This window comes from Melospiza georgiana, chromosome 26, assembly GCF_028018845.1.
Source record: "Melospiza georgiana isolate bMelGeo1 chromosome 26, bMelGeo1.pri, whole genome shotgun sequence".
In the NCBI taxonomy this organism is placed as follows: Eukaryota; Metazoa; Chordata; class Aves; order Passeriformes; family Passerellidae; genus Melospiza; species Melospiza georgiana.
The window spans coordinates 5,533,630-5,552,874 of record NC_080455.1 but is presented as its reverse complement, the minus strand read 5'-3'; the positions used below and the strand labels follow the sequence as shown (position 1 = coordinate 5,552,874).

General features: G+C 55.3%; 2 protein-coding genes across 4 annotated transcripts in view; both read right to left on the bottom strand.

The window, feature by feature from the left end:
* GNG7 (G protein subunit gamma 7) overlaps positions 1-11,000 on the bottom strand; it is a 50,031-nt gene extending 39,031 nt beyond the window's left edge. For 2 of the 3 annotated variants that reach the window (XM_058041115.1, XM_058041118.1), the window contains exon 1: positions 10,914-11,000. The gene's annotated coding sequence lies outside the window, so the exon portion shown is untranslated. Of the gene's footprint in view, positions 1-9,573; positions 9,596-10,913 lie in introns of those variants that run through there. The other variant, XM_058041117.1, reaches the window with a different exon arrangement.
* A 3,411-nt stretch (positions 11,001-14,411) lies between these two features.
* Positions 14,412-18,142, bottom strand: DIRAS1 (DIRAS family GTPase 1). The gene is made up of 2 exons (XM_058041119.1): positions 18,058-18,142; positions 14,412-16,117 (listed from the first exon to the last, which is right to left on the bottom strand). The coding sequence occupies exon 2, from the start codon at positions 16,099-16,101 to the stop codon at positions 15,505-15,507; it is 597 nt and encodes a 198-aa protein (XP_057897102.1). The 5' UTR covers positions 16,102-16,117; positions 18,058-18,142; the 3' UTR covers positions 14,412-15,504.
* Positions 18,143-19,245: the final 1,103 nt, after the last annotated feature.

Genomic DNA, 19,245 nt, shown 5'->3' with positions numbered 1-19,245 from the left:
CCTATCAATTTGTTTGGGAATTGGGAAAACTCATAAATATGTTCAGAAATTGGGAAAACCCATCCATTTGTTTGGGAATTGGGAAAACTGATGCCAGGCCCTGGGCCCAGCTGGCAGCAGGAGCTCCTGTGCCAGGGATGCCCCTGCAGAGCTCCCTGGAAGGGAGCCTTTCCCTGCTTGTTCTGAGCTCCCAAAATTTGGGATTTACACCAAAACCCCTCAGGGCTGCACTGACACCATCACAGTGTGTGGGATTTGGAGAAAATTTGTGTTTAGGATAACAGAATCTCAGGAAAACAAACTGGGATTACAGGAAACCCAGTGGAGTTTAGAGGGTCTTTTCCTGCTTGTTCTGAGCTCCCAAAATTTGGGATTTACACCAAAACCCCCTCAGGATGCACTGACAGGATCATGGATGTGGAACTTAGAGAAAAATCCTATTTAGGATCCTAAATGGAACCTCAGGAAAACAAGTTGGGATTACAGGAAACCCACTGGAAATTCAGTGGAGTTTAAGGGAACCTTTTCTTCCCTGCCCATGGAATGCACCTGGAATGCCTCAGGAATTGCAGGGAAAAGGGAGAATTTGCACCTGGAATGCCTCAGGAATTGCAGGGGAGAATTTGCACCTGGAATGCCTCAGGAATTGCAGGGAAAATTCAGGATTTGTACCTGGAATGCCTCAGGAATTGCAGAGGAGGATTTGCACCTGGAATGCCTCAGGAATTGCAGGACAAAGGGAGAATTTGTACCTGGAATGCCTCAGGAATTGCAGGGAAAATTCAGGATTTGTACCTGGAATGCCTCAGGAATTACAGGGGAGAATTTGCACCTGGAATCCCTCAGGAATTGCAGGAAAAAATCAGGATTTGTACCTGGAATGCTTCAGGAATTGCAGGAAAAATCCTAAATAGGACTTAGGAAGAACCTCAGGATGGTTTGGGTGGGAAGAGACCTCAAAGCCCACCCCATTCCAAGGGCAGGGACACTTCCCACCAACCCAGGTTGCTCCAGCCTGGCCTTGGACATTCCCAAGGATCCAAAGCTGCTCTGGGAATTCTATCCTGATCCCTTCACAGGGAGGAATTCCTTCCCAAAATCCCTCTTGGAGCTGGCAAAGCTGGAAAATCTGTCAGGATTTGTCCTGGAAAATGTGGAAAATCCATGTCCCTTAGGAGGTTGGAGGGAATATTATCCCAGGATCCTGACAGGAATGGGGTTCCAGCCCTCCCTGTGTCATCCTCACTGCCAGCTCCACCACCAAACCTCCAAAGAGCAAAAAAACCTTGGAATTCCCCCAAATCCTGCTCCTAATGTGATCCTTGTCACCAGCAAGGCAAACTGGGATTATTTAGAGCCCTGGATTAGAGCAGGATCTGCTGGGAATGAAGGGAATGGAGAAATTCCCATTCCTGGAGAGGTGACAGATTTATGAGCTCTCACTTCCCAATCCAACTTGTTTTTATACAGAATTTTTTGCTTTATCCTGCTCTTCTCCCGGAATTTTTTTTCCTATTCCCACTCCATTGGGAAGGCACACAGGGATTAGGGACAGGAATTCATTAAATCCTGGAATTTCTCCTCCACACCAACCTTTCAAAGCAGGATCATGGTGTTACCCTGGAAGAAATGCATGAGCAGCACTGCCAGCCCTCAGCATCCCTGGTTTGATTTCAACAAAACCTGGCAAAAATGACTTTTTTCCTTAGATAATCCCACTGAACTTTGCAGAAATAACAAATTTTACAACTCCTGCAATTTACAGAGCACTGAGTAGAAAAAAAAAAAATAAATTCCTGCTTGGCTAAAACCTAAGAGAACATTCAGGAAAATATAGATGTGGACAAAAAAGCTTTTTCCAATCTGTTCTAGAATGAAATGGAAGGTGGCCAGGCCCACCCCTTTTCCCACCCAGCCATTCTGTTTTTATTTGAAATCAGCAGCCCCAAACCTCATCCATGGGCACCAGAATTTGGATCAGCTCCACACAATCAGTCCCAGCAGGAATCCAAACCCACAATTACAGCAGCCTGCACATGGAAAACACCAGGCTGGGAGGGATTATTTATGCAGGACAGGAGTTTTGAGGATGAGAGGAATAAATCAGGGGGAAAAAAATGGATTAGGGGAGTTTGGGGAAAAAAAACAGCTGCAGCAGAGGCTCTGTGGGTGCTGAAATTGCAGGAAAAAAAGGGAGGATTTGTACCTGGAATGCCTCAGGAATTGCAGGGGAGAATTCGTATCTGGAATGCTTCAGGAATTGCAAGAAAAAATGAGAATTTGTACCTGGAATGCCTCAGGAATTGCAGGGGAGGATTTGCATCTGGAATGCCTCAGGAATTTTGGAGGATTTGTACCTGAAATGCCTCAGGAATTGCAGGGAAAATGGAGAATTTTACCTGGAATGCCTCAGGAATTGCAGGGAAAATTCAGGATTTGTACCTGGAATGCCTCAGGAATTGCAGGGGAGAATTTGCACCTGGAATGCCTCAGGAATTATGGAGGATTTGTACCTGGAATGCCTCAGGAATTGCAAGAAAAAATGAAGAATTTGCACCTGGAATGCCTGCAAACCACCAAATTTTAGCCAAAAGCACCTTGGGACTCTCCCAACTTTTCCAAACCGTGGCTCTGATTGATTTTTTTTTTTCTTTTTTTCCCCTCACCAGGGATGCACACAATGCATCTCCTCTGGTGGCTGACAGCCCCTCTTCTATTTCAGGAATGCTCATCTGCAGGTGGAATTGGATTTCTGTTCCCATGACTGACAACACAACTCCATCCTGGCCTATGGCAGCTGCTGCTATTTTCAGCAGCTCTGCCTCTCTCTCTCTCTCTCCAGTATTATTCCAAAGGTGAGAATTATTTCCAGAGAACAGCGTTTTTCACACCTTAATAGAAAAAAAAAAAATTGAAAAAAATTGGAAAAAAATCACAGATTTTTCAAAGTTTTGCCACGGGGTAAAAGTCTCTGCAGCAAAGAGCATTAATGAGCTCGTGGAGTGTTAAAATGGAATTAAAGTCCCTGTTGGAATGGGGAAAAGAGACTTAAATTGGGCTGCCACAAAGATATTCCTCAGCAGCAGGCAGGGAAATGCTGATTCCCTCCATCCTGGCAATGCAGGAATGGGAATTGAGCCCACAAATAAAAAACAGCAAAATGGGATGGAATTCTGGAGTTGGTTTCATGGGTATCCCTAAAAATGATGAATGTGGGGTGTGGGATTTGGGTTTGCTGCTTAATCCAGTGTGAGAGTTTGGAGCCTCTGGGAAGGTTCAGATGCTCAGGGAGAAAAGCTGAGGGTGGGATAATGAGGCAGGGAATGTTAATTAATTAGCAATCAGAGAGAGGGAGGAGAGCTGGGATCAGGGGCTGACCTGCTCTGGGTGGCTCATCCTGGCACTCCAAGGTGTGGGAATTGGGGCAGCTCCATCCCACCCCTCTGCAATTCCCAAAAATTCCATTCCCAGCACCCAACAAAATCAGGATCAATTCCCTGGAGCCCTTCCTTGTCCTCCACCCTCTGCAATTCCCAAAAATCCATTCCCAGCTCAGCCACTCTGCCCTCCTAACAACACCAGGAAAAATTCCCAAAAATCAAGTCCCAGCACTCAGCACCACCAGGATAAATTCCTTGGAGCCAGACCTTGTTATCCACCCCTGTGAAATTCCCAAAATTCCATTCCCAGCTCAACCACCAGGATAAATTCCCTGGAGCCAGACCCTGTCCTCCACCCTTCTGCAATTCCCAAAAATCCATTCCCAGCACCCAACACCACCAGGAAAAATTCCCCAAAATCCATTCCCAGCACTGAAAGCAGCCAGGTTATCCTAAAAAAGCCAATGGATCAGGATCCCATCATTCCTGGCATTATGGAATGGGAATGTCGAGGTTTAATTGGGATTAGTGCAATTCAATCTGCCTGAAACCTGCAGAATTCCATGGATTCTCTCACAGAACTCAGGGATTAGAGGAAAAATTATTCCCAATTTCACCCAGGAGTGAGGAGCTCACTGGAAATGCTGGATCCAGAATTCCCAGGATGGAAACACAACCAGCAGCTCTCAGCCTTACCAAAAACTCTTTTTTTTAATTAAAAAAAAAAAAAAAAAAAACAAAAAAAACCAAAAAAAAAAAAAGGAAATAAAGAGCTCCTGAGGCCTTTAGACAGAAAAGTTTGATGAGATTCCCAATCTTGGTTTGGGAATTGCACCACAAGTGCTCGGAGGAGCAGCCAGGCCACGTCAGGATTTATGGAGCATAAACACCAAAGCCTTGCCAGCAAAAAGAGAAATAACTCAGAGTGGAGGAAATGAAAGGGAAAAAAAAAAAAAACCCACAAAAAAAAACCCTCCCAAAAGCAGCTCCAGAGAAATCCTGCAGTTCCTGAGCTCACAGGAGGTTTGGAGGGGTTAAACCACGCCAGAAATGTTGAAATTTTGTGCATTTTTCTACCAGCAGATGAGGCAGAAATGGACAAAATGCCTCCAGGGCTGAAAAAAAAAAAAAAAACAACAACATTTCCAAATGATTCTATAGATTTAAAAATAGATTTGTTTTGTATTTCCAGAGGGGACAATTTGGGAATAAAAACAAAGAATATTTTTGAGGGTTTTCAGAGTGTCCAGCCCTGGTTGTCACCTGAGAGGGACCTGAAGTGCCAAGAGAGGGAATTTCCTTCCCCATTTTCCTGCTCCCCCCATTCCCATCAGGACCAAGATTATTTTTCAAACAACTCTGTTTTCTAAATATGAAAATAAATCAGGAGCTGCTGAGGTTTCTTGGCTTTTGCAGCTTCTGAAAAGTCACCAAAAATCCATTTTTGAAGTGGAAATTGGGGAATGTTTTCAGCTGTACAGACCCAACCCAGGCTGAAGTACTTTAAAGCACAGGATAAATGAGGGAAAAGCACAACCCTTAACTAAATTTCCTGTTTTGTGTCTCAGTGTTAACAGCGTGCCTGAATTTCCTCCTTTTTTTATTTTTTTAATTTTTTTTTTTTTGGTCCTGAACGTCACATCCAATCCCAACCCACCCATTCCACACAAACCCAACCCTGAACTGCTGGAAACTCCAACCCTGCTGGAACGGGAACCATCCAGAGCTCATTCCCAAGGAAAAATCCAACTTAAAATAAAGATTAATCCTCCCTCCGAGCCCCCAGCAGCGAAAATTCACCAAATTCAACCCAATCATTAAACACAAAAATTAAACCCAATTATTAAACACAAAAATTAAACCCAATTATTAAACACATTGATCCTTGCGACCACATTTGGTTAGGGGTTTTTTTTTTGGTTTTTTTTTGTTTTTTTTTTTAATTAATTAGTGGCTGCTCAGGTATTTTAAAGGAGGAAAAAGACATTTTGGAGCAGGATTGTGCAAGACACAACATTTCAGATTGAAACTGGAGCGAGTTTCACTTGCAGAAAGCCCAAATGTCACCGAGCTTTGGGGCACAGTGGCTCCTTTGTCCCCTTTGTCCCTTTCTGGCACCAGATGATAACAGAGGGCACCAAAAGCAAGGCCTGGGCTCTGCCAGTTCTCTGAGTCCCAGCAATTTATTGGCAAGTACCAATTAAGTGGGTAAAGCTCGGATTAATTAATGTTTAGGACAAAGCTCTCTCTCTCTCCCAGCTTTGCTTGCTTTATTATTTTTATTTTTTTTTTGGTCTGAATGTGACAATGGGAACTGGATTTGTGTTTTTAGTGCTGTGCCTGAAACGCTTGAGGAATTCCAGGATAGTGGGATTGAGAGGTTTCAGGAATTCCAGGATATTGGAATTAGAGGTTTTCACAATTCAGGAATTACAGAAAATTGGAATTAGAAGTTTCAGGAGTTCCAGGATATTGGAATTAGAGATTTCCAAAATTTAGGAATTCCAGGATATTGGAATCAGAGGTTTTCAGCACTTCAGGAATTCCAGAACATTGGAATTAGAAGTTTCAGGTGTTCCAGGATATTGGAATTGGAGGGTTTTATCACTTCAGGAATTCCAGAATATTGGAATTAGAGGTTTCCACCACCTCAGGAATTCCAGGAAACCTCTAATTAGAGGTTTCCACCACTTCAAGAATCCCAGGATTTTGGAATCAAAGGTTTTCACAATTCAGGAATTCCAGGATATTGGAATTAGAGATTTCCACAATTTAGGAATTCCAGGATATTGGAATCAGAGGTTTCTACAATTCAGGAATTCCAGGATATTGGAATCAGAGGTTTTCAGCACTTTAAGAATTCCAGAATATTGGAATTGGAGGTCTCCACAATTTAGGAATTCCAAGATATTGGAATTAAAAGTTTTCACCACTTCAGGAATTCCAGGATATTGGAATTAGAGGTTTCCACAATTCAGGAATTCCAGGATATTGGAATTAGAGGTTTTCACCACTTCAAGAATTCCAGGATATTGGAATTAAAGGTTTTCACAATTCAGGAACTCCAGGATATTGGAATTAAAGGTTTCCACAATTTAGGAATTCCAGGATATTGGAATTAAAAGTTTTCACCACTTCAGGAATTCCAAAATATTGGAATCAGAGGCTTCCACCACTTCAGGAATTCCAGGATATTGGAATTAAGAGTTTTCAGGAATTCCAGGATATTGGAATCAGAGGTTTCCACCACTTCAGGAATTCCAGGATATTGGAATTAAAGGTTTTCACTACTTCAGGAATTCCAGGATATTGGATTTAGAGGTTTCCACCACTTCGGGAATTCTTAGAGGTTTCCACAATTTAGGAATTCCAGGACATTGGAATCAGAGGTTTCAGGAATTCCAGGACATTGGAATCAGAGGTTTCCACAATTCAGGAATTCCAGGATATTGGAGCAATCAGAGTTTTCCCCCTCAAAGCTCCACCATGAGATCTTTACATCGAGGCCAGCCTGGAATTCTGGGGCTCTCCCAACTCTGCTGCTCCTCAAATCCTCTGGAAACTCTTCCAGAGCTTCACTGGGGGTACAAACCCAACCAAACCACCCCGAATTTCCACCCTGAGCTCATTTTTAGGGCTGAAAAGGCAAGAAAATGAATTTTTTTAAAGTGGCAGCTCCTCCCCAAAGAGCTTCTCCCACCCTCTGGCAGCAGAGAGTTCCCAGGGTGAATAGTGCAGAGCTGGAGCCAGGGTCCCTCCCAGTGAGGAAACTGCCCCAAACATCAGGAAAGTGCCACCAAAAATCAGGAAAGTGCCACCAAAATCAGGAAAGTGCCACCAAAATCAGCTTTTTCCAAGGGACAGAGTGTCCAGCTCTAATGGGACAGGGACAGCCACGATTCCCAGTGAGGAAACTGCCACAAAAATCAAGAAAGCGACACCAAAATCAGGAGAGTGCCACCAGATCAAATCAAGAAAGTGCCACCAAAATCAGCTTTTTCCAAGGGACAGAATGTCTCTAACAGGGCAGGGACAGCCACAATCCCCTACCAACCATCAAATCAGGAAAGTGCCACCAAATCAAATCAGGGAAGTGCCACCAAAATCAGCTTTTCCCAAAGGACAGAATGTCCAGCTCTAATGGGACAGGGACAGCCACGATTCCCAGTGAGGAAAGTGCCCCAAAAATCAAGAAAGCGACACCAAAATCAGGAAACTGCCACCAAAATCAGGAAACTGCCACCAAAATCAGGAAAGTGCCACCAAAGTCAGGAAAGTGCCACCAAAATCAGCTTTTCCCAAGGGACAGAGTGTCCAGATCTAATGGGGCAGGGACAGGCATGATTTCCAGTGAGGAAAGTGCCACCAAAATCAAGAAAGTGCCACCAAATCAAATCAGGAAAGTGCCACCAAAATCAGCTTTTTCCAAGGACAGAATGTCCAGCAGGGACAGGGCAGGGACAGCCACAATTCCCTCCCAGTGAGGAAAGTGCCACCAAATCAGGCAAGTGCCACCAAAATCAGGAAAGTGCCACCAAAATCAGCTTTTTCCAAGGGACAGAGTGTCCAGCTCTAATGGGACAGGGACAGCCACGATTCCCAGTGAGGAAACTGCCACAAAAATCAAGAAACTGCCACCAAATCAAATCAGGAAAGTGCCACCAAAGTCAGGAAAGTGCCACCAAAATCAGCTTTTTCCAAGGGACAGAATGTCTCTAACAGGGCAGGGACAGCCACAATCCCCTACCAACCATCAAATCAGGAAAGTGCCACCAAATCAGGAAAGTGCCACCAAATCAAATCAGGAAAAGTGCCACCAAAATCAGGAAAGTGCCACCAAAATCAGGAAAGTGCCACCAAAATCAGCTTTTCCCAAGGGACATGAGAGCCTGGCAGGGACAGGGGGACGAGCAGGGACAAAGCTCCGTGTCCCCTGTCCCTGTCACACACACCCAGGGACGGGGTGGGAGCAGCAGGAGAAGGGGAATGGGCACAAAAAACGGGGAATGGCAGCGCCCCCAGGTGCCACACAAAGGAGCCACTGCCACTCGTGTCACAGCCACAGATGGCACAGGAACCTCGGGGACAATCGGCTCCCTTTCACCCTGTTGGTGCAGCTTTTTTTGGGGGGTGTTTTTCACATTTTTTCCCCTCAAAAAACTGAATAAATGGTGGTTAAAGAGTCACAAATTTCCATTAATTTGCTTTATGGGTGGGGTTTTAGTTTTTGGGGGTGTTTTTGCCATTTTCCCCAAAAAGAAGAGGATAATGGTGGGTACAGAGTCACAAATTCCCATTAATTTGCTTTATGGGGGGGTTTTAGTTTCTGGGGGTGTTTTTGCCATTTTCCCCCAAAAGAAGAGGATAATGGTGGGTACAGAGTCACAAATTCCCATTAATTTGTTGTATGGGGTGGTTTTCCCATTTGCCCCCCCAAAAAATGGGATAAATGGTGGTTAAAGAGTCACAAATTCCCATTATTTTGCTTTATGGGATGTTTTTAGTTTTGGGGTGTTTTTCATATTTTTCCTCCTCAAAAGGACGGAATGAATGGTGGGTACAGAATCATAAATTCCCATTAATTTGCTTTATGGGATGTTTTTAGTTTTGGGGTGTTTTTCACATTTTTCTCCTCAAAAGATCAGGATAAATGGTGGCTACAGAGGCATAAATTCCCATTAATTTGTTTTATGGGGTTTTTTTGGGGGTGTTTTTCCCATTTTTTCCCCGCCAAAAGAACAGGATAAATGGTGGCTACAGAGTCACAAATTCCCATAAATTTGTTTTTTGGGGTGTTTTCCCCATTTTTTCCCCTCAAAAAAAGGAATAAATGGTGGTTAAAGAGTCACAAATTCCCATTAATTTGCTTTATGGGATGTTTTTAGTTTTTGGGGTTTTTTTGCATTTTTCCCCCTCAAAAAAAACCCGGGATAAATGGTGGCTACAGAGCCACAAATTCCCATCAATTTGTTTTATGGGGTATTTTCGGGGGTATTTTTCCCATTTTCCCCTACAAAAGAACAGGATAAATGGTGGCTACAGAGCCACAAATTCCCATAAATTTGTTTTATGGCCGTGGAGCTGAAAGCCTCGAGGATCTGCTCACCTGCCTGTGGACATCCCACATGGCAGGGATACAAAGACCTGTGGAACCTCCCGGGGATGGAGGCCTGAAGGAAAAGCAAGCAATCACCTAAAAGGCCTCGAGTTTGCCAGGATTAATTGAGCTGCTGACTCCTGTGCTCTGCCACACACCAGATTTCCTCTGGACACATCCACAAGAAGCTCACAGAGCTGGAAGGTGCCAATTTTCCCTTAAAAAAAAACAATTTAGCCACAATAACTTCCCCCCAAGCAGCAGCAGAGGGGTCTCAGAGCAGACACAGCCCCAGCCCAACTTGTTTGGCTTTGGTTTAAGGCCACGGGGCAGAGGCAAAGCTCAGGTTTGTGCCCACAGCTCCAATCCCTGCTTCCTGCACTTGCCCAACTCCTAAAGCTTCCCATTGCACACCTCCAAGTGGAAGTGAGGAGCAGGAGACAGGTTTCTCTCTCTCTCTCTCACTGCCTTTGTCTGCGGCACCCACTTACCTCCTCTACACCTCAAGAACACAAAACCCAGATCCTGCAGCCACCCCTCCTTTATGTAACCCACACAATTCCCCAAATCCTGCCCGGATCAGGCGGGATGCCACCACTCCAACCCACCCTCAACTCGCCGGCGGGAAACAAACAAGCAAATGATGTGATGTTCGATGTTCTGCCCAGCTCCCCAATCTCCTTTTTCGCCCCCAAAACCTGGGGCTGGTTCGCCATGAAGTCACCCAACTTCCCAAGCAGCTGGCACCGAGCCATGCCCCTCATGGATTGCCACTGTCCCTTGTCACCTCGCCCACCCAAAGATGCCCCTCACCATCCTCACCCCCATCCCCTCACCCAAAACCTCCCAAAAATCCACCAGGGCCCCCAAACCCCTCCACGTTATCTCCTCGCCCTGATCCTTGTGCCAAAATCCCACCCAGCGCTGTGACCCCCATGGGGACCCTCTGGGGGTCCCTCCGAGCCTCTCACGCCAACCCCCCCCGCCCTCTGCCAGGCTCCAGAACCCCCAAACCCCCCCCAGGACCCCCAAACTCCCCTCAGCCTCCCCCCGGAGCTGCCCCGGGGGTTCTCCCGTCCCACCCCGAGCCTCCCGGTACCCGCAGCCCCGTCCCCATCCCCAGGGTCCCTCCACCTCTCCAGGGATCCCCAACATCCCCAGCCCGCCCTGAGCCCCCCGTCCAGCCCTGCCCGGGCCCCCCACACCCTTCCCGGAGCCTCCCCGCCCTCCCCGGTCCCGCCGCCTGCCTTTACCCGCCCAGACCCCCCGAGCCCCCCGGAGCCTCCCCGGCCCAGCCCCGCCGCCCCCCCCGGGCGGAGAGGGGCCCCGGGCAGGGCCGCGCCGAGGTGGAGGCTCGGCCAAGCCGCGGCCTGAAGCAGCCGGGCGTCCCCCCGCGCTGTCCCCGGCAGTCCCGCCCCGTCCCGACGGCTCCTCACCGGTACCGACGGGAGCGGGCGCGGCGGGCGCGGAGCGGAGCCGCCGCCTCAGACACCGCGCGGCGCAACGCACCGTGCTGGCCCGCGGGCGGCGCCGGCCCCGCCCCGCGCGCCTGACGGACAGCGCCGCCGGCCAATGGAAACCCGCGGAGAGCGGCGCGCGGGGGGAGGGCCAGCCGGGAGGCGGGGCTTGGAGCGGCCGCCAAGTTCGGTTGCGGCGGCGGCGGCGCGGAGGGAGGCCGGGAGGGGGCGGGGCCAGCGGAGGAGCGGCGGGAGGAGCGGCCAATCAGCGCGCGGGGCTGGAAATTGGGCGTGGCTTCATAAGTAGTCATTAATATTAATAAGGTGGGAGGGGGCACGTGGCGGCCGGGGCGCGAAGCACCGTGAGGGGACGCCCCGGGCACCCCGGGACCCCCCGGTCTGTGCTCCTCCGCAGCCCTCGGTGCAGCCCCACCGGACCCCGTCCGTGACCCCGCTGCGGTGCTTGGAGCCCCCCAAATCCCCCAAACCATCCCCGGGCTCTGCCCAGCTCTGCGTACCGAGGGTCGCGGCCTCGCTCTGCCCCCACCTCGGGGAGCGGCTGCCCCCGGGGACCGAGGGGAAAATCCGCGGCGATGAATCAGCGGCGGGCGGGAGTCACGCTGGCGGCGCGGAGGGAGCGGAAATCACGCCTTGAACCGGGGCTTTGATTCCCCCCGGGCTGCCGCAGGTACCGGGCGAGCGGGTCCCGGTGGTGCCTGGTCCTCGGGAGTCACCGTGGGGGGACACAGCCACGTCCCCAGCGCATCCCAGTCTGCACGGCCGCACCAGTACGCACCAGTACGCACCAGTACGCACCAGTTGCAGCTGCGATCCCAGCAGGAATTGAGGTGGGGAAATGCCGAGCCCAGGCTGTCCCCACCTCGGCGGCGACAGCGCTGGAATCGGGCTGAAAACTCCATAATCCTGTTAGTGGGAAGAAGGCTGATTTTCCCCCTAATCCAGTTTGCTCCCGTATGTCCCGGCCCGCCGAGCCCTAATCCGCTTTCCCTGCAGATGGGCAGCCCCGGGAGCCGCGGTGTCTCCCCGGTGAGGGACACAAGGGACAATATTCCAGTGCGAGACGCGGTGCCAGGAGCTGGTTCGGATCCCAAAATCTGCATTTGCGAAATTGATGGCCGCGGGATGCAGCCAGGGCTGCTCGCGGACGGGAGCGGCTCATTCCGGGGCTCATCCCGTTAATTAACGCTCAGGAGCTGCTTTGTTTAACGCCTGGACCCGGGGGAGGCTCCGGGCGCCCGGCGAGGATCATCCCTGCCGGTGCTGCGCTGATTTCTGGGGGCTCAGGATGGGTTTGCGGGGGCTGCAGGGACCCAGCGCTTCCCTGGCAGCAATCCGAGGGACACCGGAGCTGCAGCAGGACCGGGACTGAGCGGGCGCAGGTCCCCATTAGGTGAGAGGAAATGGGAGAGGGAGACCCGGGAAATGGGGGAAGAGGAGATTGTCTGACCCCAAGGCGTTGTGGAGCCTCTGGAAGCGCTCTGAGTTTTGGTGTGATGGTGCCACGCCAAATACCTGAGAGTCCTGAGGGGTCCCAGCAGGTGGGGACTGGCACCAAGTGTCCCCATGTCCGTGTGTGCCTGTCCCACTGTCCTGCCCTGGCACCCATAGAGAGCCCCGGATCCTCCCAGGCCTCAGAAGGGACACGGGGACAGGAGCAGGGGCCATGGGCAATGCCAGGGGGCTGTGACATCCCTGCAGAGCTGGTGCTGTCCCTATGGAGCTCAGAGCATCTCCATGGGTCTGTGACCATCCACAGAGCTGTGGCTATTGCCACAAATCCACAACCACCCACACGGATCCACAATCATCCCTGTGGATCCATCACCATCCATTCCTATGGATCCACGACCATCCACATGGGTCCACCACCACCCCTATGGATCCATCACCATCCCTATGGATCCATCACCATCCTTCCCTATGGATCCATGACTGTCTATCCCTATGGATCCATCACCATCCTTCCCTATGGATCCATGACCATCTGCATGGATCCATGACCATCCCTATGGCTCCTTCACCACTCCTATGGATCCACAGCCATCCTTATGGATCCATAACCATCCCTATGGATCCATCACCATCTCTATGGATCCATGACCATCTGGATGGATTCACAACCATCCCTACGGATCCATGACCATCCCTATGAATCCATCACCACCCATCCCTATGGATCCATGACCATCCCTATGGAACCATCACTGTCCCCACTGATCCGTGCCCATCCCCACGGACCCGTACCCATCCCCACGGACCCGTACCCATCCCCACCGATCCGTGCCCACCCCACAGATCCATGCCCACCCCACAGATCCATGCTCAGCCCACAGATCCACTCCATCCCCACAGATCAGTGCCATCCCCGCAGATCCGTACCCATCCCCACGGGTCCCTGCCCATCCCCACGGATCCGTGCCCTTGCCCGTTCCCCGCGGCAGCCCCGTTCCCCCCCGTTCCCCCCCGTTCTCTCCCCGTTCCCGCTCCCGGAGCCCACGCGGCTCCCGCGCCCGGGGAGCAGCGCTGGTTTCCATGGCGACGGGCGTGATGACGCACGCGCCGCGCTCCCGCCCCCCCCCCCCCACTCCCCCCCTCCCCTTCCCGCGGGCACGGGCGGGGACAGCGACACGCGGGAGCGCGCGCGCGCGTCACACGTGTGGCACGCACGTCACAGGCGGGCACGCGCGGCACGAGCGGGGCACGGGGCACGCGCGTGTCACACGCACGGAACACGTGCCACGTTCGTGTCACACATAGAGGTGTGCACAAACGTCACATCCGCGTCACACTCACACACACACACCTGTGCCCACTGCCACATTCGTGTCACACACACAGAGCTGTGCCCACATGTCACATTTATGGCACACTCAGAGGTGTGCCCACTGTCACATTTGTGCCCCATACACACCTGTGCTTACTGTCACATTTGTGTCACACACATCACATTTGTGTCACACACAGAGGTATGCCCACTGTCACATTTGTGTCACACAGAGGTATGCCCACTGTCACATTTGTGTCACACACAGAGCTATGCCCACTGTCACATTTGTGTCACACACAGAGATGTGCACACACGTCACATTTGCGCCCCCAACACGCACCTGTGCCCATTGTCACATTTGTGTCACACTCACACACACCTGTGTACACGTCACATTTGTGTCCCACACATCGCATTTGTGTCACACACAGACCTGTGCACACATGTCACATTTGTGCCCCGCACACACAAATGTCACATATGTCACACATGCCCACAGCCCTGCACACACACCAACGTGCCCCACACCTGCACACGCGTGTCTGTGGCCGTCCCACTGTCCCGTGGCTGTCCCCAAGCTGTGCACACGCACACACATCACACACTCACCGTCACACTCACCTCGCCCCCTTCCCGTGCTCCCCCCGTGGCTCCCGCCCCGGCCGGGGGCGGCTCCGGGGGACGCGGGAGCGTTTCTCGTCTCTTTATTGAAGGAAGACTATTTCTAGAATAAAGGCTACATCGTCACCTTGTCCCCTGGGCGCTCGGATCCTCGTGTAAAAAGCCGGGGGGGTGCGGGGAGCTGGGGGGGGCTCGGCCTGTCCGGGGACACCCCCTCGGGGACACCCCCTCGGGGACACCCCGGTGGCGGCGGCGGGGAAGGAGCGGGGCCGGAGCGAGGGGACAAACCTCGAGGGGACGAGGGGCTGGTGACAGCGCGGGGACCCCGCTCCGGCCGGGGGGGACAAGCGGGGCTGAGCCAGAGCTGGAGGGTGCCGGGGGTCCCCGCGGGGGGACTCTGGGGACGGGGTGGCACCGGGGGGGTGCGGGGGCAGCGCGGGGCCCGGCTGGCTGCGGGGCCGGGGCTCTCCCGCCGGAGCTCGCCAGGATTGTGCTGGGTCAGGACCTCCCGCGGACCCGATGCTTTGTGCTTGGGCTGGCGGCTCCGGCTGCGGCACCGGCTCGGGGATGGCGGGGACACGGGGGGCACCACGATGGGCCTGGGGGGCAAGGGGACCACCGTGCCAGGCTGGGGGGCTGCGGTGGCTGGGGGGGCTGTGGCACCAGGACGGGGATGGGGGTTTGGGGAGGGGGTCATGGCACCGGGATGGGGCAGGGGGACACCGGGCAGGGGGACACGGGCACCGCGCAGGGGCTGCCCCCGCCCCGGGTCTCTGCCCGCAGGAGCAGAGCGCTATGGCGTGGGGACGGGGGACGCGCGGGACTGTCCCCAAAGGGTGACAGCGCCATCCCCACGTGGCACCGTCCTTCCCTCCCGCGAGGACCGACGGGGCCCGGGCCCGGTGGCTCCGGTTGTGCTGAGTGCGGGGGGGGTGGTCCGGGTGTCCCCGGTCCTGCCGTGCCCGGGGGGGGGGATGGCCGCGTGTCCCTCACCTCGGCCCCGTCTTCACCCCCGGCGGCCCCGCACAGTCACAGTGATGGCACACGGAGGACGAGGGGACGGTCCCGCTGCGATGCCACTGCCACGTCCAGCCGTGGGCGGGAGGAGGGAAGGGGAGGGGGCATCCGGAGTGGGGAGGGGGCGCGGGCCAGTCCGGGGCTCTACATGATGCTGCACTTCCCCTTGATTTTGTCTGTCCTCTTCTGCTTGCTGGAGCGCTTCCCGTCGATGGTGAGGCTGACGTTCCTCCTCTTCTCCAGGTTCAGCAGCTCCTGGAAGAGCTCCTTGACGTTGTAGTTCATCTTGGCCGAGGTCTCCATGAAGGCGCACTTCCACTCCTTGGCCATGGCCTCCCCCTCCCTGCTCTCCACCTCGCGCTGCGTCTCGTCGCACTTGTTGCCCACCAGCATGATGGGGATGCTCTCCACGCTGCCCTTGATCTGCACGATCTGCTGGTAGATGGGCTTCAGCTCCTCCAGCGACTGCTTGCTGGTGACCGAGAAGACCAGGATGAAGGCATGGCCCTTGGAGATGGACAGGCGCTGCATGGCCGGGAACTGGTGGCTGCCGGTGGTGTCGGTGATCTGCAGCGTGCACACGCTCTTGTCGCAGCTGATCACCTGCCGGTAGGTGTCCTCGATGGTGGGGATGTAGGTGTCGCGGAAGGTCCCCTTGACGAAGCGCAGCACCAGCGAGCTCTTGCCCACGCCGCCGGCTCCGAACACCACCACGCGGTAATCGTTGCTCTGCTCCGGCATCTTGGCCCCGCGGTGGCTGCGGGGGCACAGCGAGGCGTCACCCCCCAGCTCCAGGTGTGGCCCCCTGAGATGCAGCCCCGGCCGGGAGCTGGGCTCGCTGCCCTTGGGTCGCCCTTGCCGGCTGGGGAGGGGTGAGGCCGCCTTGGCTATTTTTACCGGCCGCCCGCCGTGGCCATATGGCCGAGCGCGGCCACCGGCACCGCAGCTGCTGCCCAGGCTGCCGGGGGGGCTCGCTGGGCAGGGACCCCCCCCCAGTCCACCCAGCCAGGGCAGCAACAGCCCAGTGAGGTCATGGTGGCATCTGGAGCGCCCAGCTGGGCTCTCTGACCAGGTACAGAGGTGCCCTCTCACACACAGATTGTGCTGTTGGTGTCCTGTCACTCCCTGTCACTCTGTCCCATGCCATGCCATCCCTCTGCTCTGCTCCCACCCCAGGAGTGCAGGAAAGGAGCATGGCACAGCCGTGGGCTGCAGGTGGTGGGTAGTGGGGTCAGAGCCCCCCTCATGCTGCCAAACCTCAGTGCCCATCCACAGGGGACGCCTGGACCTGGGCAAGGTCCCCAGTGCCCCCCAGTGATGTGAAATGAGGTGGCACAAAGAGTTGTGTGTGCTGGGCCCTGGTCCCTCAGGGCAGCACCAGCTCTGTCCCACGAGGGTCCCCAGAGTGTGTGGGACCCTCACAGAGCCTTGGGGACATTAAACCCACCACGGGACAGGGTTTCCAAAGGTGCCCAGTCACAGGATGAGTGGGAAGGAGGGGAGGGAAGGGGGCTGAGCACTGCTGTCCCCAGTCAGCTCCACTCCTGCCATCTCAGTCCAGGGAAGGGGGACAGCAAAGTGCCCCAGACAGCCCCGTACAGCAGCTCCTGCATCCCTGAGCATCTCTGGGGGAAGCAGCCCCTTCCCACGGTCACCCCATCCTCATCCCAGGGCACCAGGGGGTCTGGACCCCACAAAGCAGCCCCAAAGCCTGGGCATGTCCCCAGACAGCAGAGCCAGGCGAGGCTGGCAGCTGGAGGAGCCCAGGAGCTCATCCCACCGTGGGCTCCTTGGATCCCACCACGCTGGGAGCGTCACCAGCGCCGGGGGCTGGGGCTGCAGCGGGGGCCGGGGCTGAGCTGGCGCGTGGGAACGTCCAACCTCGGCCAGGGCTGGCAATGCTCCCACCCTGTCCCACCGCTCCCATCCCACCTGTGTCACCTGCCTGTCCCACCTGTCCCATCCCACTTGTTCCACCTGTCCGTCCCACCTGTCCATGGCACAGCCAAAAGCGCCCCCGAACTCACAGCCCAGGGGCTGGGCTGGACAGACCCTCACGGAACCGGGGAGATCTTTGGGGTGACCCCACGGCCTGTGCCCAGCAGAACCCCGACCCCAACAGTCCCTGGTGTCCGAGGGTTCAGAGCACGGCCCCCCCTTTGCTCATGGGTAGGGACCACCCGGGGCTGATCCTGCACCCCCCGAGCCCCCCAGCACCGGGGGTGACACTGGTGGGGACCCGGGGGTCACGATGGAGGGCAGGGCAGGAGTGAGGGAGCAGGGGAAGGGCAGGGTGAAGACGGAGAGGCAGGGAAGGGCAGGATGGAGGGATGAAGGGGCAGGAGAAGGGGCTGGATGGAGGTCGGAGGAGCAGAGGAAGAGCGGGGGGAACGAGCATCCCGCTCAGGATGGAGATGGAGCGGCAGAGGAAGAGCAGGACACAGACGGAGAGGCAGAAGGGGCAGGATGGAGGGGCAGGATGGAGATGGAGGAGCGGGAGAAGGGGCGGGAGGGACGAGCATCCCGCTCAGGATGGAGCTGCAGCGGCAGCAGGAGGGCACGGACAGATGGCGGGGCAGGCTCGCGGGTCCCCCCGCGCCGCTCCCCGCCCCTGCCGGCAGCACCCCCGCTCCCCGCTCCGGCCGCGCTCCCCCGGCCCCCGCCGCGCCGGTCGCATTGCGGTGCCCGCCGCCTCACCGTGTCCTGCCCGGGATCCGCCCTTGGCTGCGGGCGGCGCGGCGGCCTCAGCGCATGGCCCGGCCCGGGGCGGCCCCGGCGCGGCGGCTCCGCTCCGCCCGGCGCGGCTCGGTGCGGCGGGGCTCGGCGGGGCTCGGCGGGGCTGCGGCCGCTGCGGCGGGGCCGGCTCGGCTGGGCGGGCTCGGCTCGGCTCGCCTCGGCTCGGCTCGGTGCGGTGCGGCCGCCGCAGAGCCGATCCCGCCCCGCCGCCGGCCCCGCCCGCCGCGCCCGCCCCGCCCGGGGGCCCGGACCCCCGGGCCCGGCCCCGAGAGCGGCTCCGGGACCCGGCAGCGGCGGGACGGGGACACACGGACAGGGACACACCGACAGGGATGCACACGGGCAGCGATGGAGATCCACGGGATGGAAACACAGGGACAGACAGACAGACAGGAACGGGATGGGGACACACGGAGAAGAGACTCAAGCAGGGTCACACAAATAGGGACATGTGGGGATGGGAACAGGGACACACGGATGGGAACACACGGACAGGGATGGGGACATACGGACAGGGACACACGGACAGGGATGGGGACACACGGACAGGGATGGGGACACACGGACAGGGACACATGGACAGGGATGGGGACACACGGACAGGGATGTACACGGGCAGCGATGGGGACACACGGACAGGGACACACGGACAGGGATGCACACGGGCAGCGATGGGGATCCACGGGATGGAAACACAGGGACAGACAGACAGACAGGAACGGGATGGGGACACACGGAGAAGAGACTCAAACAGGGTCACACAAACAGGGACATGTGGGGATGGGGACACACGGACAGGGACACGCGGACAGGGATGGGGACACACGGACAGGGATGTACACGGGCAGCGATGGGGATCCATGGGATGGAAACACAGGGACAGACAGACAGACAGGAACGGGATGGGGACACACGGAGAAGAGACTCAAACAGGGTCACACAAACAGGGACATGTGGGGATGGGGACAGGGACACACGGACGGGAACACATGGAGAGAGAGAGAGATGGGGACATGTGGGGGTGAGAGTGGACAGCCAGGCAGGGAGACACGGACAGGGACACTTGGGGATGAGGACACACGGACAGGGACCCCACACGGACACCTGCACAGGTGAGGACTGAATCCACATGAGGAGGGACAGCCCAGG

What these genes read in the sequence shown, in the direction of transcription:
- DIRAS1 (XM_058041119.1), bottom strand. Translation starts at nt 16,101, where the DNA reads ATGCCGGAGCAGAGCAACGATTACCGCGTGGTGGTGTTCGGAGCCGGC.